This window comes from Botryllus schlosseri, chromosome 15 (assembly GCF_051294905.1).
Source record: "Botryllus schlosseri isolate E-star chromosome 15, Bs_hap1, whole genome shotgun sequence".
NCBI classification, from domain to species: Eukaryota; Metazoa; Chordata; class Ascidiacea; order Stolidobranchia; family Styelidae; genus Botryllus; species Botryllus schlosseri.
In genome coordinates, this window is record NC_137250.1 from 17325832 (window position 1) to 17348655 (window position 22824).

At 41.2% G+C, this 22824-nt stretch overlaps 1 protein-coding gene across 1 annotated transcript in view; it reads right to left on the reverse strand.

Moving 5' to 3' along the window:
* Nucleotides 1-8931: 8931 nt before the first annotated feature.
* The window catches only part of LOC145457336 (venom phosphodiesterase 2-like), a 40948-nt gene continuing 27055 nt past the window's right edge, over nucleotides 8932-22824 (reverse strand). The window contains exons 19-31 of the mRNA XM_080335527.1: nucleotides 19170-19351; nucleotides 18571-18761; nucleotides 15999-16102; nucleotides 15864-15933; nucleotides 15052-15142; nucleotides 14682-14854; nucleotides 14269-14314; nucleotides 14019-14182; nucleotides 13079-13214; nucleotides 11508-11582; nucleotides 11323-11449; nucleotides 11077-11260; nucleotides 8932-9707 (exon numbers count right to left, since the gene is read on the reverse strand). Of these exons, the coding sequence (XP_080191653.1) occupies nucleotides 9366-9707; nucleotides 11077-11260; nucleotides 11323-11449; nucleotides 11508-11582; nucleotides 13079-13214; nucleotides 14019-14182; nucleotides 14269-14314; nucleotides 14682-14854; nucleotides 15052-15142; nucleotides 15864-15933; nucleotides 15999-16102; nucleotides 18571-18761; nucleotides 19170-19351 (1885 nt within the window). The 3' untranslated portion in view covers nucleotides 8932-9365. The remainder of the gene's footprint in view (nucleotides 9708-11076; nucleotides 11261-11322; nucleotides 11450-11507; nucleotides 11583-13078; nucleotides 13215-14018; nucleotides 14183-14268; nucleotides 14315-14681; nucleotides 14855-15051; nucleotides 15143-15863; nucleotides 15934-15998; nucleotides 16103-18570; nucleotides 18762-19169; nucleotides 19352-22824) is intronic.

A 22824-nucleotide genomic window follows, 5' to 3' on the forward strand; every position in this document is an offset into this window, starting at 1 on the left:
ACTGATCTAGAGAGACCTGGGCAAAGTGCGGCCCTCGGAGCTATTATGAGCGGCCCGCGAAAAGTTGCTTCGAATTCAAAACATTCAACCTACTTTTTAATGTTGATGCGTGGACTAACAATATATAGGCTGTATACACTGAATCGGGAATTCGTTTACTATCATTCCTGTTCATTAATATGCCGCTATACGTAGTCTTCGTACCTCGATTGCGTAATACAGATTCAAAATAATGTCAATGTAGCAAATTATGTCGTAACAATTTATGTCACAAGAAGTCACAAAACCTTCGTTGTTGCCATATTCACATCGCGCATTACGCAGTCTGAGCTTCAAATTGTTACGTGATATGTTTCCAAATCCATAAGCCGTAAAACAAGTCAATCAGTGGCGTGACTACTATGTGTCATCATGATCCATAAAGCATAAACGAGCATGTCAAAAAAAAGCCGAAAGTTGAAACTCAAAGAAGGTTTGAAGAACTAAATATTTGTTTACTGGATTCACGGGTAAACCAGTCTATTTAGTAGTTAGTGACGATCAGGTTATAGCCACGCAGTTAACAACCTTTGTAGTATTCCAAATACATTTTATGTCTTATAGAAAAACGCGGATAAGGGTTTAAATATAGTTCAAAATATATCATGTTTAAGATTGTTTCGAAATATGACGGCAAATAAATATTATTTTTTGTAATTACCCGTCACTTCTTGTAATTACCCGTCACTTTCTCATTTCCTAATATCGACACATCCACGAAGCAGCATTTATTCAGCGGAATTCACTGCTTACAATTTAGAAATAAAAGTCATGCGCTTGAGAATACAACTAAAATTTGGACTCGGCCCGCCAACGCATTGTTTGCTTCTCATTTGGCCCGCGGCTAAAAATACAATTGATCACTCATGTCCTAGAGCAGTGGTTCCCAACCTTTTTCGACTCATCGCCCCCTTTTGAAGCTCCACACCGATCATCGCCCCCCCCCCAAATATTGGGAACCGAAAAACAGCAATTCGTCAGCTCTAAAAGACGTGCAGAATTTCATATTGGTATTTCTTTACTGGCAAATAATTTTTTCTTGCGGGATGGCATTTGTCCTGTAGGGTTAAGGTCGCCAGGAAAGAAACATTCGACGCCAGCCATTGAGGCGCCTATGGACAATTAAACATATGTATACATATATCGAAGTTTTCGGTCTTCTCGCTGCTGATCGTTCTGGCACACTTCTCGGAGTCGCATGTTACATGGCATCTAGCTTCCTGTCTTGGTGCGTCGTGGCGCAGTAATGGCCGACGCCAAAGTCTACCATTTGCATTAATCATGCGTATTTTTGTTGGGTGACGGGGACCCCAACATCAAGATACACGAAAATATTAAATCGCGCGCAGAGCGAAAAATTTTTGAAAAAGTCGCACGAATTTCTAAAAAAATACTCTATCATTCATGTCAATTCACGAAATAATTTTGGACTTCCTTCGATTTCGGGCCCCCACCCCCAATTCGGGGGTTTGGGGTGCGGTAGTTACGGTCCCGACTCCAATATAGCCGTATTAACGGGCCATCGCCCCCTTAGTTGTTTTCGCCCCCTATCGCCCCCTTCGTCCGTTTTCGCCCCCTATCGCCCCTTCGTTATTTTCGCCCCTTAGACCGCCAAATCGCCCCCTGGGGGGCGATATCGCCCACGTTGGGAACCACTGTCCTAGAGAATGACAGTTTGAGGGTTTTGTTCGTAATCAAATATGTTCATTATGTGTTTCATGTAATTTTACGCTATCGAGTCTGCTAGACTTGATAAAATTGCCTTGCCCAGAAAACCGTGCTGCTGCCGAGATTCGATAACAGCGTCTCGTGCCGAAAGCCGTAGATGAACACACCACACCAATTCGAATAATATTCATCTCTTCGACAATTTCGAGAGAAGAGGCGTTTCGGAGTCGGATCAAGCACCTTGTCGTGCTACCTTGATCATTTCCCACAACCACTGCCACTACCGCTACCGCTACCACAACCACTACCACACCACTACCACTACCACTACGAACTACGAATAAAATGTGCCTCACGAAAACACCTGCCAATAGCGACACTGGGTCATCCCCAAAATGAATGAATCGAAAACGAGTGACTGTACAAACTGCGTGGTTTAGCAAGTCAGCTCGTACTTGGGCAGCTCTAAACGGCGGACAGCGGAACAGCGGAACATGTAATACTAAACGACGGACCGAGCGAATCTGCAGACCGAGCGGACCATAACAAAATAGCTCAATACTAAACGGCGGAACGAGCGGACCGCGGAACTGGCGGAACTTGCAATACTAAACGGCGGACCGAGCGGAACTGCGGACCGAGAGGACTACTACAAAGAACACAGTGTAAACAGCGGACCGCAGATCAGACGCAACTCGCCAATGTCGCAATACTCCTAATTTATGAAAGGGTTATTTTCATTTTGGCAATAAGGAGCATACCGAACATAAGGACATCTTGTCTAGGGTAACCTGGGGGTGTCTTCAAGTGTGGCAACGTATTACCCACGCACCCCAAACATACCACAGACTTGATGTCCCGGTTGCAATGCAGTACGAACACACCTCAAACATACCCCAGACATGATATGCTGGTTGCAATGCAGTACTCTACTAACTCACCCCAAACATGGTATATATCGACTATGTCTGATCGAGGGGAAATTTCTATCTATGTTTCCACTTGAGTAGTAATTATAATTAAATGTAACTATAGCTAACTCTGATGCTCTCTTTTCGATGGATGTTTCCATCACGTCGGTGATGGTGCTCTTAGTCTATCTAGCTAAATAAGGAAAGTACTTTTTATTTTGGGACACGCCAGTAGGTTTTCATCTGCTCACTCTTCTAGTGGTTACGTTTTTGGACTATATCCAAATTAACCGATTACTTTAAAGTTGAAATACGAGCTGTTTACTTTCTGACATGTAAAAAGTAGTTTTTTTGCTCGAACACGATAATTTGGCAAGGGAAAACTTATAACAACTTCGTATACAAATCCCAGAAGGATTTCTCAATGAATACGACGGGTCAGACGACAGATTAAACAAACGCAAATCGTGGACTGACTGAACAAATGTAATAGCAGACTATAAGATGAATATGCTTGTCTCAAAGATTAAGCCATGCGAACCTGAACGTAAAGTGAAACTGCGAACGGCTCATTAAATCAGTGCTTGAAGGTATTAATGTCTTATTATGGATGTCACCTGGCTACTACGCTGGTTAACTTCTACTATGGTTCTCACAGTCTTAGTTGAAAATGACTTAATTTTCTCACGGGCACATCAGATGAAGTACCTTTCATCTGTGTATTCTGGTGTGAACTGATTACAACTGCTCCCAGTCCATTTGACAACTTCCTATCTTTTCATTGTATCGCAGCGTTGTAGTCTTTTGAAATGATGAAATTAGTAATAGAAGTTCTATTATAGAACTGACACTCTGGTCCAGTGTCAACAGATTACAATGTCATGACCAACAAAAGTTTACTACATTTTAGAAATACAAAACATATAAAATTGAATAGTATATTCATATTGAAATGAACCCGAATATCTTCGGCTTGCACCCGTCAGTTGTAATCGTCAACAACTAGAAAAGAATTCGAAAGAACATCGTATATCAACAATCGTATTCGATGTTCGTTTGAATTCTCAACTAGTTGCTGACGATTACCCCTGACGAGTGTCAGCCGAAAATATTCGAGTTCATTTCAATATAAATATACTATTCAATTGTATATTGAAGTTCTGTGCCTCCAAGAAGCTGTTCAAAACATATAAAGTACATAACGACATGGAATGAAGCAAAATTGTGTCGTAACTCATAACTAGACGTTGAAGAATTTCGTTACTTGACAAAATTAAATTACTTGACAAAATTTTCAACAAAATATAAGCTTCAACAAAGTCGAGGTAAAGATCACTTGAGAAAATTACGAGATGCGCCTGATCCGCGGTCCGCCGTTTACATTGCATATGTTGTGTTAGTTCGCCGGTCCGCCGTTTAGTATTGAGCTATTCTGTTATGGTCCGTTCGGTCCGCAGCTCCGTTCGGTCCGCTGTTTAGTATTACATGTTCCGCTGTTTCACGGTCCCCCGTTTAGTTTTGAGCTATTTTGTTACGGTCCGCTCGGTCCGCAGTTCCGATTGATCCGCCGTTTAGTATAGCAAGTTCCGCTAGTTCAGCAGTCCGCTCCTTCCGCCGTTTAGAGTTGCCCCTCGTACTTGTCGCTCACATGTCGTCACCGGAGACGGCTTGAACTTAAAGTCAAATGGAACGTGTTTCCAGGCCTAATGCTACCTCATGAAGTTCTGAATGATGTTTTATTAATTTTATCAATGGCAATCCTTCAACATCTTGCATCTTGAAATTAAGGCATAACATTTGAATATACTCTGCGGCCGGCGGAAAAAACGTCGCGGACCGGCACCGGTCCGCAGACTGGTGGTTGAGAACCACTGGTCTAAGGCAGGGAAGTCAAACCTGCGACCGCCTGACATTTTTGTGCGGCCCGCTAGTCAGTTTCACTCCAAGTAGTATTTCGAACTTTGAGTCTTAGCGTAAGAGTCAGCCTTTAAGGACGCTGTAATAGTATAGTGTGGAAGCTGTTACCCTATACCAGGGGCGGTCAACATACGGCCCGCGGACAGTTTCACGTCTTAGTTGATAATGTGGCCCGCCAGCCGGTGTCCGGTCAATACCGAGAAAACCATTACCAAGAATGGACACCAGCGAGAATGGACATCACCGAGAATGCAATGTATGCAATGCAGGCATGTTATGCATAGATACAGGTCGTGTGCATGCGCATGGCGGCTTTGCCACATTCGGTGTCGATTCTCAGATATAAGTTTCTCGACAGCGCCATCTCAGTAAGTTACATTCTTGGCATTGGCCGTTCTCGGTAATGTCCATTCTCGGTATTGGTATAGAACCAATGAATTGATATCTTGGTAAATTTGGGGTGCCGGGCTTATCGAACGCCTTGAAATCTTAAGGATTGCACCATGTGTTGATTGATCAGAGAGAAGCAGACATGGCGGCGCCTTTATGACAATGGTGTCTCGAATCCACATTGTCTTCGTCATTATCGGCGAGAAATGGCTTTGAAATGACAGTGCTGTAGTTACAATATATTCATTACAGGCGATTTATTCCTTGTATATGTGGATAAATGGGCGAAAAATGTATCGATTCAGCTACCTGGCCAAGTACTTAATTTTCCCACATGCGGCCCGCTTACCGGAGAAGTTGTCCGCCCCTGCCCTATACCAGAGATGAGCGGATTTGGAATTTCTATGTCCTAATCCAATCCAAATCCAAACCTTCAAATCCAAATCCAAATCCTAATTCATAACTTTTTCATATTCAAGTCCATGTCCAATCCTAATCCGATTCTAACTGGAAATTCAGAAAAAATGCTAATTCATGCAAGGGAGAAATTGGAAAATTTTCTTTCACAACCAACGATTCCCTTGATTCAAGATAACTTAGTAACCATAAGTACATTAATAACTGATCTGAATAAAGTTTGTCGCCATTCGCCACACGACATATCGATCTCCCAGAAAATAGGTAAATCCAATCCAAATCCTAATCCGTTCAGAAAAAAATCTCCAATCCTAATCCAATCCAAATCCGACAAAATTTCACAAATCCTGTTTTTTCAAATCCTAATCCTAATCCATGCTCATCTCTGCCCTATACCTAGTGGTTCTTGAACTTTTTAGATAGCTCAAAATCTGAGTTTTAGTGGCATCTCGCAACAGAGTCGAATCTGACTCACACACAATTCGCTAACAATCGGACAATCGAAGCACAGTGAAATGCGCGATCAATTTCGCAAACCGACACTGCTCTTAAAATTGTATAGTAGCGATGGCTAATACGTAATGATGAGAAAATACATTCCCTTACTCATGTAGCTGATGTATTTTCCATTCGTAGTTGAATTGTGGTGTATAAAGCTACTTACATAGCCTGCGTCGTCGTTGTTTGTGGCCTTTATGGTGTTTTCGACTACAATAGTCTTTTATATCAGGTCTATATTTTATAGGGTTACCGTACGTCCTCCTTTAGGAGGATTTTTTCTCCTTTTTCGGGTTTTCGAATTTGTCCTCCGATGACATCTAAATGTCCTCGTTTTTGACAATTCGTCGTCATATACAGGTTTTAAAGCAAAAATATTGGAGAGATTCGAGTGAAAATGGGCATAAATATCGCTTAATAGGCTCTATGCAACACGTGACGCTAGCGATTCCACATGAGGGTGCGGTATTTTTTTTCTCTGGGATACGCATTTGTACCGCGTTTGTAACACGGTCTATACTCAGATTGTAAGGACTGCTGCAATATTCGACGACTGGACATATTAGTATCGAAGATTTGGCTAACCAGCGACCGCCAGGACTATTCTTAGTCTCTCGCATGTGGCTATGGTACCCAACATAGTGACATCAGATCTGTACAAAGGATCCACAGGCGTGGACCTCGAAGAACCTATGTATCATATTCCCGTACTCGCACGTTGCACCCGTACACAAAAGCATCCTAACGGACTCCGATGGTGTCTCCCAGTGAAGGCAGTGCTGACTTTGAAATACCCAAGTCTCATAGTTGCGCAGTGCGCACCCGATCGTTGCACAACCCTACACCAAATCATCCCAGCGGTGCCGGTATTTTTCAGAGCAACCAATGATATATAAATCTTATCATGAATTCAAACCAGTTTCTCTTATTGGCTATAGAACCTAACACACTGATCTCGGATAGCTACAAATTAACAATAGTAAATCACGCAGGGGCCCGAAGAAATTTTTGTTGTAAGAAATTCAACAAATATTACACAGATATTAAAACGTCGCTCTGATGGAGTCGCGACTCAAAATTATAACCTTTGTGGCCCATACTTTAAGAAATTCTGCCATATATACGTTCTCCTTTTTATTTCTCGTGCGTGAGTGAAGACTGAAGAGAGATTGTTGCGCAATCATGCTTCCAAATCTGATTGAATGAGGAAAGTGCTAAGTGTCAGTTACGGCACTTGATTTTATACTGCCGTCTTGATTGTGCAATGTGCATGTGCGTGCATTAATGAAACTGGTAACTGCAACTTTTGTTAAAATTAAGTGGAATTATCTCACGATCTTAGTGCAACAAAATTGCCTCAATTATGAGAAACGGCGAAGTCTACGTCCAATTCTCACCGATAGCAGCACACTCTGGCACGAAGTCTTCACAACATGTACCGTCTTTGGAGCATTCTTCGTCTATCTAGTTTGGTGGAAAATACCATGTCGTTGGATCGTGATGATAACGTGGTACGTTGATGCGCTACGGAAATGACCGTGATTAAAGTCACTTGACACTGAGGTATATACATAGATTGCGAATCCAACATCTATAGCAGGGGTCACCAACACGCGGCCCGCCAAGTCTTATTCTGCGGCCCGCGACCTGATTTGAGATTTCCGAGGAAAGCTAAGAAATACAATTTGAAATGCTCAAATTGACTACAGTTTCAACATGCCGTTGTTGTTGTTTCAAAATAAGCTATTCTCATGTGCCCAATATCATTATTCGTCACTAGCTAAAGCGGCTGTGGTGATGGCAACAACATTCCATCGAGGGAGAATCAGCTGATATGAATGGGCATATTGTCTTGCAATGGCCCAAACACTGCCAAGACCGAGACGCTTAGAAAACGGCTTATGGCAGTGGTTCCCAAACTGGGGAGCGCGCGTCCCTTGTGGGTGCGCGAAAGCATCTGATGGGGAGGCGGGGATGCGCTCAACTGAAAAGTTTTTCACGCTCCGCGCGATTTACCTTTAATTCATAGTTGTTGCTCTGTGTTTAGTCCGGAATTCATCTTATAGAATTCTCTTATCAATTACAGTCATAACCTTTCATGCCATCAAACTAGTCGTTTGGATTGCTAGCATTCTGGTTGCATTTCATGATAAGACGATTTTTCAGTATCATAAAGGGGGCCGTGTCAAAAAAAGTTTGAGAACCACTGGCTTAGGGCTTCCCCACAAGATCAAGCTTTCGTGGAAATTGTCTTTCAGCTAGTCACGTATCTCGCTAGTCCCAATACCGATTCCTTGGTCGCTGAAAATCGTTTCCAGGTATCGTGCACAGCTCACAGTTCAAAATAAAATAATGTTGATGATAATAATGATTTTTTGTTGTATATTTTTTCTTTTGTGGTCAATAATTATGCCTATCGCCTATATGTTAGGTAGCTCACCATTGTACTGACGTAGAGTTTTAGAACGTTGTTGCCTATTTTTCATCGATATCAAATTCATGCGGCCCGCGGCCTCTACGAAATTTGAAAAGTGGCCCGTGACCCGTTTTGAGTTGGCGACCCCTGATCTATAGTATAATCGACATTGTCATTCCAGACACAACACAGATATAAAAGTGGATATCGATGTCTTCAATCTCGCTGTTTTTCGACAACGTATTTTCTTTACGAATTCACGAATTCGGCGAATACTTAATCTGGGAGTTTATGATCCGGCTGATCAATTTTGATATGTGGTTCCTAACACTTTTATTACAGCGGCCCGCTTTGTTTCAAGCATGTTTGTTTTAAATTGATTTTTGTTTTAAATGCAACCCTAATGGTAAGTGGTTCAAGAAGATATTGAATCACTGCATCTACTTGTACTTCACCATGATCAAGAGCTATACTTGTGGTCCAAGGTATAGGCAATTTGATTCATCACTATATCCAAGTGATATAATATCATCTCTCGTTATAAAGACCTGGAAAATCCCAACGCAATTAAGGAATTCTAATATGCAAAACCGCGAAAACAAATACCTCATCGACACAACAGTTATTCGACATGTCAAAAACAAAAGACCTGATAATAACCGACACCGATTATGGTTATTTTAAGTAAACACTTCCATGCTTATACTTCGTTGTACTCTTCGCAATCGTTACCTGCATAACGAGTAAAATTCAATACCGCACAGGAGGAATCGCTTTCGTGCATAGTATACGATGTAAACAAAAATATGAATCCACGGCATAATACTAATGCACTTGCATAGAGTTCAGACATTCAATGGGCACATAACCTATACCCTATCACTCTCTAAATCTCTATATATTTCACACATATTTACAGATTAGTATCGATATACCATTGGGTCAGTCATGGGCGTTGTCAATTGAGAGCTATACGCTCCTCCTAAGATTCAGGACTTTATGGAGTCACATAATGTTTGACGTCAGCACATGTCGTCATATCCTTCGGATTTGCCGGACAAAGTATGATAAGTTCAAGTGGCGTAAATTGAAACATAGATTAAGCAACATTAATTCTCGGAGTAAAGGAATGATATGAGGGTAGCGATAAAGAAAGTCAAAAGAGACACAATCGAAATGGTATTCGCTGAACTAGTGGTAGAGATAATAGGAGTAGGGGTGTTGTCCGGGTTTGCCGTGGCAGTGTTCACAAAGTCTTGAAGCCAAGAGGAGCTAAAGTCAGGCAGATACGTTTTCAGCTTCAAGCCTTGCTCAAGAGTGCTCTGCGACAGGCCGTCTTTGGTAGTCCAGTCGGGGAAGAACGTAACCCCGGTCAGCAGTTCCACGTCGCGAACTCTCGCCACGTGCTCCATCAGCGTACGAGGCACCGATTTATCCATAGGCTCGTTGTACTGAAAAGATGGCGCGGTGCAGATTTAAAACCATGTAAACATTAACGTCTATATGGATAGGTGAGATGTCGATTGCTTTCAAATAAGAACGGTAAGGCTTTTAGTCATTCAACACTGAGCGCTACCTGATCTCAACGTATCCAGGAATCTCCACCGTATAAAACAATATTTGAGAACGCTTAAAACTAAAAGACAACCACATCTACAACACCAATGGGTTGTGGGTTCAAGTCCGAACGAGGCCGACTTCAGAATTCCAACCAAGTGTGGGAGGTTTATCTAGCCTACTCCTCGCCATCTAATACGCTTGAGCGATGTCTTACAAAAGCCTAGGAGTAGGTCGTGCTATGAGACGGCATGTACGGAATCAAAAAACGAATGCATATTGGCCTGGTGTAAATGACCATTGTAGTCGACAAACACCATGAATACCACAAACAACAACAACAACAACCTGCTTAAGGACGTTCAATCTCTGTCAAATTTGGCTATATCCTAATTCAAGCATGCCTGATGACTGGAAAAGCATCGCATTTCGAATACCTGTTCTAGTTTTTCATGAATACAATTTTAAATTTTTAAAGTTGATTTTCTCGGCTTTTTAGTTTTTACTGGTATGGTTTATCTGCAGAAGGAAATTTCGGTATCAAATGATCTCAAATCTTGATCAAACTTGCCTCAATACCAGAAGCATGCGTGTTCTACCTGGTAAAATGATAGAATTTTGAGTCAGAGTCTTAGTTATCTACTTATGATTTGTTTTCTGAAAAAAATTCAAAAACTCGGTACCGTATATTTGTGTCAAATCCACTTTCGGGTAATTTTTTCTGCATAATTGAAAATTTCAAGTATTCTACCAGGTGCTTAGGGGTCCATAGACACTAAATAAATCATTGTGTAGAGTTGATAAGCATTCCTTGAAGAGACAGACTTTCCAACATGACAAGAGCTCGATTTGAAAATCTCCCCCCCCCCCCAAATTGGGCCCAAGGAATTATTTTGAAAAACCAAAATTTACACAGAATATGGATTATGGTACAACGAACTCGCACACCAAATTTCAAGAGGCTAGGCCGTATTGTTTGGAAAATATAGCAATTTTAAATTTTCAGTAACATATGTGTACCCTCCCCCATTAAACGAATGTTGAATCATAACATAGAACATATCGGACATGCGGACAATATACCAGACAAGATACCATTACATTTGCAAATATCCCTATCATTCCAATTAGATCACTACGTTTGAATCGCTCATATATAGCCTCTGTATGCTGTACTAAATAAGGTATGCATATACGCAATAAGCATGCGCTATATGTAGGCTTAATATGCATACTGTAGGTCGAAAGTGTGACAGCATTTACCTGACATGGAAGCTCCTTGAAATTCGGAATAATGAAGCTTAGAACTTCAACGTTTTCAGGCGACGTAGAACATGATCGAATGGTTTGCCCGTTTGAGTAGTCTTTACATCGGGTAATAATAGCGAAGACATGAGTAGGGATAGGGCTTGCTGTGTTATCATTTGGGTTCGTGATTTGATCCAACCTATTACAAGTGTCCACAGTTCAATTAATGGCAAATACCAGATTTCATAATTATTACTTTACCCCTGTAAGTCAAGTTTTGAATCAGCAAGTCCGTCGAAGTTGTAATCGAACGCAGGACCAACTATGACTGCAGTCCCATTGTACATGATCGACCAGGTATGCAAAATCTCCGCAAAATGACGCCATACTAGAAAGACATGGCAAAGTTTTATCGACGAATAGACGCCAATTTACGGTACTGTTACCTGGTAAGAATGGTTTGTAAACCGGCATAACGTTACTCAGGACGAGCGCGTCTGATTTGTAGTCGTTTGAGAGAACTGAAATTTAATCGTTCTCGAATTACTCCGGGAATATACGCTGCTAATACATATAAACTAGGGATGGTGTGAACCTCTAAAAGGTTCTGGTTCGTGTGAACGCGAACCTTTTTGAAAGGTTCTGTGTGAACACGAACGTGAACCGCATGACGTCACGGGACGTCATATTGCTAATTCCAACCTATCCTACAATGAAATGATAGCCTATAATGTACACGATACCTAGCGACGATTCGGGCAGCATTACGTCTCAATGCTGAAATACATATTGACGTTTTAAACGTCGCCAAATGTATCTACTGGGGCAATCAAATGATATAATAATCTCATAAAATCAATATCTTCCGTCGCTTTGCCAACAATTTTGACGAGGACTTACCAGGGAATATAAGGGAAGGAAGGGACGTAGTTTATTTTTGTCTTTGATGCTCTTGCGGCATATACACCGACTCATGATATACATACACACGATCTGCGTATATGCATACCATGAGGCTACATGATGTGCATATGCCGTCGGGCAAGGAAGATGCAGATTATAGCCTTGTAGCAGGGTTGGGATGACTCGAGTCATGACTTAACTCAAGTCAGACTCGAGTCACCTTTTTCGTATGACAGATCGGAAAATGTATTCGGCGTCTGAGTATTGCTACATTGATATTGAGCAGAGTGTGAAACGGGTTTCTATACTTGCTCTCGATATTACCCCGTTAACAAGTTATACAGCAGTAGCCAACGCTTCAATCGCACCGATTTGGTTTTAATGATCCAGTAAACATATGAAATAAAGATTGACCCCATACGCCTGCTAGATTGATTAGTGGAAAAAGCATCATTCGCTGACTAGGCCTACGTAGCTTATTTCGATCGTGATGTTTTGTGATTGTGGGTCAAGCTCGCAGCAGAGAGTCAATAAATATTTACAAACGGAAAGTTGGATATTTCGAGCAAACTTTTGCAACAAAGCAAGTAAAACTTTTGAGATTGTCAAGGTACATGCTCGTTTAGTGATGATTTTTTATGCCTATAGCGCCATGCATATAGAGTGGCCTGCAGTTGAAATGCAATAAATTTGAACCAACGATGTTGTAATGAAGTGAAAATTGTAGTATATAAAAAAGGTTCACAGTGCAGAACCTACCAAGGTTCTGTTGTGAACGCGAACCTCTAAATTTCCGAGGTTCACACACAGAACGCGAACGTGAACCTCACGTTCACACCATCCCTAATATAAACGTAATTCTTATATTGTGTGGCCACCTGTGCAGGTCAAAGGTATCGAAATTTACTGTTGTCTGGCGTAATAAGCTGTGCAGTTCATTTGGAAGTCTTTAAAAACAAAACAACTTAAGAAAGTATTTAAGGTCAAGCTTATTCAATAACCTATGTTTCGGATAGACGAAGGTAAGCGTCGCTTACGGTCCAATAAACATTCAAGTCATTTCAATCCACAAATAGACCTGAAACTCTGTAATTCAATAAACATATTATCTTACTCGGAGGATACAGAAAGGCACCAGTGACGTCGTCCGTGTATGTACCATCAAACTCCTTGCACGAGGATGAGTACGTTTCGTCGGAAATCCTCAAATCCGGCCTCACGCAGAAGGACCAACCCGTCAAGTAACGATACTGTCGAGTTAATTCAAACAGTTAGGGAAATCACGAATCTATGCAGTTGATCGACTGTTGTGACCAGACCAAGATACACTTTCAATAAATTAATTACCGAGAGCCACTGAAGTTGGACAGCGTCGCTACTCAAGTATACGTAGAAGTAACGCCATAAATTTCCACTTAATTAGGCTACAAGTAGAAGTAACAAATTTAAATACATGTTAAAACTACTGCAATACAGAAGTGGAAAATGAAGATTTGGTCGATGGCGCGCACTGCTTTTCGCACAGTAAATCGAAGGTGGTTATTTTCGGAAATGCAGCGTGCATCCTCGTGATTACCGCGAGACGACCAATGAATCTAAAACAATCTATTCCAAAATAAATTCAGTTACAGTGGCACAGGAGCTCTTTCACCCAGTTGTCAAATTATTAATCCCAACAATTGCAAGCAATTTTTAAATAATATCTGTAATTGTTGAATGCAGGGCGTGATCAGACCAGTTGACCCTAACCAGAGTCATATCAAACCCTCTCCGACTCCGTTCAGTTTCATTGTTAACATTTCATCCGTCAGTGTTATTTTGGATAAAACAATAAATATATATCACCCATAACAGTGCTTCAGGCATATATTATAATTACTAGGTACTTTACAAAATCCAAAAAGTAAGTAGTTTCACCTAAAATCATTACGCAGAAGTGGACTTAATCTACAAACATAACTGCCTGAGTAACCCTTACAGGTAGGTAAAACCTACCTGAATAATCAGACAAAATAGAAAAACTATGTCACAGACCCACTCTGCTAAGAACTCACTTTACTATCGAGGACGAATGAAACGTAGTACGGCATTTTATTGTTCCAGTCGTAAGCGGTGATATACTCCTCCTGTGTCAGTAAGCAGAATTGAACCTCGTCTTGGTTGGCAGCAGAGATTTCTGGCGTACCAGTGAGAATGTGCTGTGCGCTGTATTTCTGAGCTGAAATGTAATTTGTAAACTTATAGAGCTATCTAAAATCCAGTATTGATGTAATTAGAGTGTACAATTGTACAATGTTTACATACCTTGTTCAGTGGAAATTGCAAATCGCTTGTTATTTTCATTCTCATCCTATGAATACAATAAATAAGTATTGTATAGTGGTGTAGAAGAAAAGTATTAAAGAAGCTCTCAAAAGCGTACGAGATGAAAGGGCATTCCCGCATTACATGATTTACTAACGTAAGACCTTAGTAGTTTCCACATCCTATTTACTAATGCCATGATAAAACATTTTAATGAGTTTGGTTTTCAATGCATGGGGGCAATATCCTTTGGGCTGTAATCTTCATGTAATATGTGCGTGTCAATACATGATATTTGATTAAGTGTCGGTGACAATTGAAATCGATATCAATGTCAGAGAGAGCTGTAGAAGATAACAGATTACATGTTAGCCTATACTCTACATACGATTGATGAAAGCAAAGCACCATACCGCGCAATACGGACATCCTTTTCGATATGACGGCAAGTCGCGATCAGAAGGATACGGGCAGGATTTAGGATTGACTGCGTCTAATTTGTAGCTGATTGGCTTTGGGCTCCTGACCATATGGTTCAAGCTTCCTCTCGTGCCGTTGTTAGGCGCAGGATTGATGACAAGAATGTCTGTAAGTAACATATGTCATATTAATAGGACTTTCTACAGGACCTTGTAGTCCGCTATTTACGACGTTGCACAAAGTATATTGAAGTTATATTTTTCTGGTTCTGGGCATGTTGCTCTTAAATATTCTTTGTTGTGTCCAATCTATGACAGCATACTGTGGTAGCCAAACCGATGAAAAGTTACATAAGAAACTCACCGCACATCATATTATAGATTTCGAAATTGTCGAAACCGTCGGAAGTATTATATCCTCTTTTGAACGATGATCCGTGGGAAACGAAGACCGCCTTTATAAACGTAATTACAAATTGTTACGTGGACTACACGAATTTTCTGAAGTAATGTGTTTCCTTCGTAAATAGTATTTCATTGGTTCAGTGCAAATTAAAAGTAGGTACATATGATGTGGGCTACTCATAACAGACGTAAATGCAGCAACGAATGTCAACTTGAACTTAAGTTAAAACAATCAGACACTCAGAGAGATGGAGAGAGAAAGAGAATTTATTTCGGCAACTATAAAAAATAGAAGGCGATATTATTAATCATACAAGAATTTGAATGAGATAACGTGTAATTTCCAAACTAATATTAGTTGCTATTGACGGTCATACCCGATATCCTACTGAAGTAAAAAAAAATAACAATTGAATAGAAATCAGTAGCATTAAAATGGAGGAAACACCCTCCATTGATGACAGCGTGATGTGTGCAGCAGCGGACAAAAACAATAATTTGACTTAAGCCGCCAAGTTAAGCGCACATTGTGGATATTGTTGTAACAATATGAACCAACACCGGCATTTACTCATATGCACTCTGTAACATCACTGTGATGATAAGACGCATTCCTAGGACTTGGGATAAGATGTCTTGGGATAGGGAATTTCGTGACAGTCTATAGGCGAGATCCTCGCGAGTTTATTTAAAATGAGATCAGCAAGTCTCTATGAACCATGCGGTGGGGGTGATGGCGTTTCGTTAACTCCCATTTTATTCTGATCTCACCCGCATTGTTTTGAACTCGTTATCCCATCCGTGGGTCCCACCGCTGCAACTCGTTTGCGTGCCAGTTATCCTGGAATAAGCAGAAGGTGAATGTTAGGAGATTACTTCATCTGATGCTGCGTTGCGTTCTCGCACCCGCCCACTATCCATTCCTCGTCCATAACCAACTGCACGTCTTCGATGCGTTGGTTGAATGCGTGATGAAACCGCTTTGGGAGATACTCTTCTTTGAGATACGTCTGGAAAGGAGTTCGAGTGGTAATTGGAATTTTACAGTCCATATGTTTTGACAAGGTATAAAAAGTAAACAAATAATTGCGAGAGTCGAGCAGAATCATTGCCACCTTTGCCTAATTGCGCTATACCTACTCATAGTTATATTTTCGGCAACTTTGACGGTATATATAATGTTTAGAGCAGGGCTGGCCAACCTTTTCGGCCAAAGGGCCACATGAGATTTACGAACCATTGCGCGGGCCTCTTGAATGTTGATGTCCTTCTTTAGTCGTTCGATAGGAGCGAACCGGATTAGGTAACGGTAAAAATGGACTTATATTACAAAACATCAAAATCGATAACAAGTATGGCATAAACTCCGTGTACATGACCTAGCCGAGCGAAGTGCGAAATATTTTCCAAGTTAATGAACGAAATAGGTCAATAAAATAATGTTAGTTGCATATGTCGTGGGTCGTCCCTATATACCGCTGGGCTCATTTGGCCAGGACATGATTAATTGGCGCTTGGACATATCAATATCGAATATGTCAGTGAACGTGCGTCCATCACTTTGTGCAAAGGTTTCATAGCCGACGATCTTTCCGCGAGTGCAGATGCGAAGTCGCATGTCGGACGACATGTTCTCGCATAATTGTCAATATAGTTAGAGCAAATTCCGTAAATTAGGCGTATTTTTAATTTTCAGAAGGAGGCACCAATACTAAAAGCAAGAAATCGGTTGGCAATAAATCGCGCGCAGTGCTAAAAAAATATCAAGTCAAATAAATCTGCAACGAAATGTTTTACTTTATGGTATTTCCAAAGTCTACGAAAATGTGGATGGCCCGAGCTATGCCAACACTTGGGACCCGATATTTTAGTCATCAACATCACAAAGTCCGCGGACTGTGTAATCAAATTTTCGGTTGGTCTTGCAAGTTCACAATAAATTACCTGGATAATATTTTTTGTTGTAGATATTATAACTAATTTCGAGAATTGCCTCGCGGGCCACTCGAAACCTTCTTGCGGGCCACATTTGGCCCGCGGGCCACGGGTTGGCCGGCTCTGGTTTAGAGTATGTCATCATCTTGCTATTGATACGAGGTCGTGCAGTTTCGACCTTAGTTGACTGTTAAAGTCTATCACGAACGGATTATAATGGAGCTCGCATAAGATGCTCTAGTACAGTAGTCACCAACGCAGTGCCCGCGGGATACCGGTAGAGCCCGGGAGAACCAAATGAGTCACCCGCGGTCGCAATAGCACATATTAAAATGAGAGATCTGAAAGTCACGTCGGATAAGGGTTTCATATAAGCGGCTGTTGAACATGGACTAGTCGACCCTATAAGGAAGATATGAACGCAGTTTTCGATCGGGGCATTGCTCGTATTCGCCCAATCGGAGGCTTAACTCGAATCTAGGTAATATTCACTAGTCTCGACGCGGAGATTGGCGCAGTGCGGCAAGGCAACTGATCCCGGAGACGCTGGAGTGAGTCCCCGGGAGCGAGAGTTTTCTGTTCCAGGTAAGGTTGGAAACCCTGCCCGGTTCTCTGAATGTCTGAGTCATCGGTTATCAACCGGGGGTCCACGAAGCATTTTCAGGTAGAGTGCAAAAACTTCTAAATTTGAAAAATGGTTGATAACCTAATTCGTATTTTTTTAATTAGAGAAATCATGAAGCAATTTCGTTCATAACTGCTAAAACTTCAGGACTCATATAAACAGATATGGTCGTATGAGGTGAAATATTCCACTGTGAAAACTCATTTCAATCGAAAAATTGCCAATAGTCTACGGATTCAAACATATTGTTATCGAGATATTTTGTTAGGGTTTTTGAATAAATTTGTTCGCAAAAATTCATTTTCTTCTGTCATATACATAACCGCTATATTCCAGAATAACTTCAAGTTGAGCTACTGGATAGAAATGACCAGACTGGACGTTAAACTGATGCCATATATATTGCGATAATATCCAAAGGTGTCGTCTGAAGCGTTAATCGTTGTCATTACATTCGGTGCCACCTATATTTGTGTAAATTACCATATTTTAGGCACTCGTTCGTGTCAAATCGACGGTGCTGATTTTCAAGTCATGGCCGTGTTTTTCAAGAAATGCAGCTTCAGAATTCGCTTTGAAACAATAGAAGTCTTCCTAATTTCTACATAAATAGTATATGATGTAATTGTCAAGAGAGTTCATTTCGTTGTCTACAATTAATAGTTGCACAAGACTAATGGCGGTTGCTTGATAATAAAGCTAAATTCTAACTAGAACTTGGAGGTCCGCGGGCTCCGTGACGGTCCAAAGGGGGTCCGCGATGACAAAATGGGTCAGAACCACTGGTATAAGTGAAGAAAAACAACTGAATGAACAGCATAAATGACTGGTAGCCTGTCGCATCAATAAATGCCCAAGTAGCTCTTGTTTTCAAAAAGGTTAGTGATCCCTACATTCTAAAGCAAAATTCGATCTCACTTCAAAGTGAGCGTCGAGACGCTTGCACTGTAGTTTTTTCTTCAAATCTTCCGGGTCAAATTTGTCCCAGTCCGCTGGATCTTCGCTCTTTCCGATGGTACCAACAGGGCCACCGTGGAAGTACACGCTGTCCAAATCGACACCATACTTATCGATGTACGAAACCCGATCACATGAGCGGTCTGCCATGCCTGAAAATAACCGGTGAATGGCGTAAAGCTGAAAGACACATCGACAAGTATATATGTACTGTACAGAGGCGTTCAGAGTATAGTCAGCATTGCTAAGTAGGCCTAATAGTAATGCCGTAAATCTTTACTCAATTGCTGCATAAGTAGCGATTTCTAAGACATAAATGCCAATTAGAAATGAATATATTAGTCCATCTATAAATTAATCCGAAGCTTGACAAATTTTGAAATGTCAGCATTTTTGCCCAGTAAATGCGAGTGGGATTGTGAAGTATAACGGAAAACCTTGGAAACATAGGAACCTGAAAGGAAGGAATGCACAATAAACTATAAGTAGGGCCTACAACGAAACTGGTCAGTGGTCACTGGTCATCCATGCGCCCTTATTCGCCTTTTCTATAATCTTACCATGATCGGCCAAAATAATCAGGTTGACGCATTTGTCGAGATTACGTTGCTTCAAGCCGTCCATTAACATTCCGATGTAGAAGTCCGCCTTTTCAATTTCGTTATTCACTGTATCTCCGTCCGGACCTACGCTATGTCCAGCGCCGTCCACCTCCTCGATGTATGCCGTAATCATGCTGGGCCTGCGAATAGTTTCATTACACGGGTCAACACAATTTTTGTTGACTTTGATCAGGCAATTGATTTTGACTAACTTTTGTGCGCTGAATTCAAAAATGACTTCCTTTTTCTCCATCACATCAAATGTTTGGGTTAGGCACCCACCACATTGTCTCACCCACATATTAGCACTGCTTTTAATATTTTGTGTTTATTGTATAAAACGTTTCAAAAACCACCAGTAGTCGAGAGTAAATCAATAGACTTCAAATAAACATTAGGGCTGCTTTATTTGGTTGATTTAAACTGATATTGCTTCTACAAGCAGGGCCGTAACAGCACTTCGTCAGGCCCCCCCCAAAACTTTGGTCTTGGGCCCCCATAGGGTTATAGACCGAACTTCTGGGGGGCTTCGCCCCCCAGACCCCCCTCGGCCGATACACTCTTTACCGCTGTTTATCATATTCATTGGGAGTTTGTTTAGTTATTCAGCATTTGTCGCCTAAGCGCGCGAAGCGCGGAAAATTTTTAGAATTCATGATTGAATCGGTCAGTATGATCATGAATTGCATATATTGTTATCAGTTTTTATCTTCTCTCTGCTCACGTAATCAGATTTGCCGGTAGAGCTGAGTGAGGTGTGTTTGAAAAGGTAGGACCACTCAATAATATTTAAACATTTTCAGGCGTATACCCGTTGGTAGGGACGAAACAGCACCTCGTCAGTCCCCCACAAACGTGGGTCTTGGGCTCCCATAGGGTGATAAAACGAACCCCCCATCACGTTGTTCGCGTTTGTCACGAAATCATCCGTATTGTATCGTGAGCCAGCGCGAGGCGCGAAAATTTTCGATAATTTATGATAAAATCGATCAATCAGATCGGCAATTGCATATATATAATGCTATCAATTTATTGTCCTCTCTACTCACGTAATTAGATTTACCGGTAGAGCTGAGTGAAGTGTCTTGAAAACGGGATGGCCCGTAAATAATAATTAAACATCTTCGGGCGGGCGGACCCGTTGATATGACTTCGTTACATGATGTTATTTCGTGACTTCCAGTCTGCTATATCAACAAATATAGAATCGCCCAAACGTAGGCTTCTAAACTAAGAGACGCACACGATTTCAAATTGGTATTTCTTCACTGACATAAATTTTTTCCCAGCGGGATGGTATTTGTCTTGTGAGGTTCAGATTGCAAAGACAGGAACATTCGGCGCCAGTCATTTAGGCGCCTATGGACAATTAAACCTATGTGTATTTTGTATATATAACGAATTCTTCGGTCAGCATAAGGGCATAGACCTTTTCGGCCAAGGTTTTCTCGCTGCCGATCGTTCTGGCACACTTCTTGGAGTCGCATGTTATATGGCCTAAAACTTGATTGTTTGTCTTGGTGGGTCGTGGCGCGGTAATGGCCCAATACCCAATAATAAAGATAAATGGCTACTTGAATTCGCGCGCAGCGCGAAAAAAAATTGGAAAAATTGCATAAATTTTCAAAAAATACTCAATGATTTATGCTAATTCCCGAAATAATTTTGGGCCCCCTTCGAGCTCGGGCCCCCCCCAATTGGGGGGTTTGGGGTGCGGCAGTTACGGTGCTGTCTACAAGACAAATAAAGCGCGAGTTTCAGGGTCCAAACTTACGCTAATAACCAATAATTGTATAGGTTGTCTAGTTTGATACGCGAGCGAAAGTCAGCTAACATATGTAAGCTCCATCTAATCAGATGTTGGGGGACATTTCCTCCTTGCCCATCTCTAACTATGGCAAGGTTTTCATGGAAACTATCTAGATATTTTAGCTTTTTATGATGTCTGCTGTCCGACAAAAACATATGGCCGTGGCACATGTGTATCATTGTTGCATGTGCGCGTTGCGCGTGTGGGTGCGGGTTGCATGTGCATCCTTGGTGTTTGACCACTAAGAGAACACAATATTTCAAAGCTGACACATATGAAACAATCGTGCTCTTGATATTGCATCAATTCAATGGATCTGTATTATTCTCAATGTTTTGTATAATTCACGAAGACTAACGGAGTGTGCAATTGTCACTGCTCCCAAGACGTTGGCATTTTGGAGAATTCCACACTTTAGGATTATTTTTGAGATACCTATAGGCATCTGCCATTTACTTGAGTTGTAAATCGGGATTCCTAACTCCTATACCGTAATCCATGGTAACAGCATCACGGCAATACACAAAGCTACCGAAAGTAGGCCTACGAAGTAAAGACTGTGTTTCTCCTGATCGAAAGTGAGATACTTTCTCTACCTTGCCAAGTGATCTTTTCTCACTTCGTGAGAATGTTAAAAGTTCCAAAGATTCCTATTCCAAGTCTCAAAGCTTATGTCAGATCAATAACTTCTGCTGATAAACTACTCTACGTTCAGAATCATCTTCGATTTCAAAATCTTCATCATTAGCCTGTTATCCCTATGGTCTTCATCTTAATACAAATTATCGAGCGTATAGGAGTTTCAAGTTACACTGGATAAGCTGAATGGGACATTGGACCTATAGCTGATAGTAAATGTAATATTTATTTTTCTTGCCATATCCTGCAGCTTGCATCAAATATGTGTGTGAAATATCCTCGGATGATTGCATCCTCTAACCAAAAATGGTTGAAAGCATCGGCCTAGAATCAGTACCTTTTTTTAATAATTCAATTGAGCCCTTGGTTATATAACTTATTATGTTGTAAAAGTGTGGATTTTTATATGGTATCGAAAAGTTATATGGCTAAATTCACGAAAATTTGCATATTTTGGGCATATGGCTTAGAGCACGCCAAATTAGTCTAAATTTAGTGCAAAATCGAAGTCAACATATTCTTCGTTCAAAATTGTTGCCCAGTGTTATATCTTGCCATTGGATTATTGTCAACATGTGGGAATATGGGCTATTTATCCATTACTGGTTGGTAACCCATTTTATCTAGCGCATCTTTTCATTGATTACCATGGTCTCTGGTGCCGCCATTTTATAAAGGCTGTGCTAAAAATAATATGAAAAACTAGGACCGGACACTCCGATTGAGGAGAACGGGACTATTCGGTACCGACCATTTCGACGATCGGACATATCAATATCGAAGGTTTTGGCCAGCCAGCAACGATCAATTTTGGCCAAGGTTCTATCGCCGTCGATCTTTTTTTGGCACCGCCCTTTGCCCAGCCAGTATGTTGACAAAAACTCCATGTCTTCACGAGTTCCGGTGCCAAAGGGGTTGGCCTCGAAATACCAGTACAATGTACATCATATTCCCGCACCCATTCGTTGCACACCCCTACACTAAGGTATCCAGAAGGTCTTCGACGGCGTTTTTGCAGAGAAACCAATGTCGGACAAATCTTACCATGAATTCAAACTAAATTGTGCTTAGTCTCATTCAAAGGTCACACATTTTCTTGATCAGGCCACACTGTAGTAACGGTGTTTCAAGGAAATGCCGCGATGCGCGAAGAATTTTCTTCGT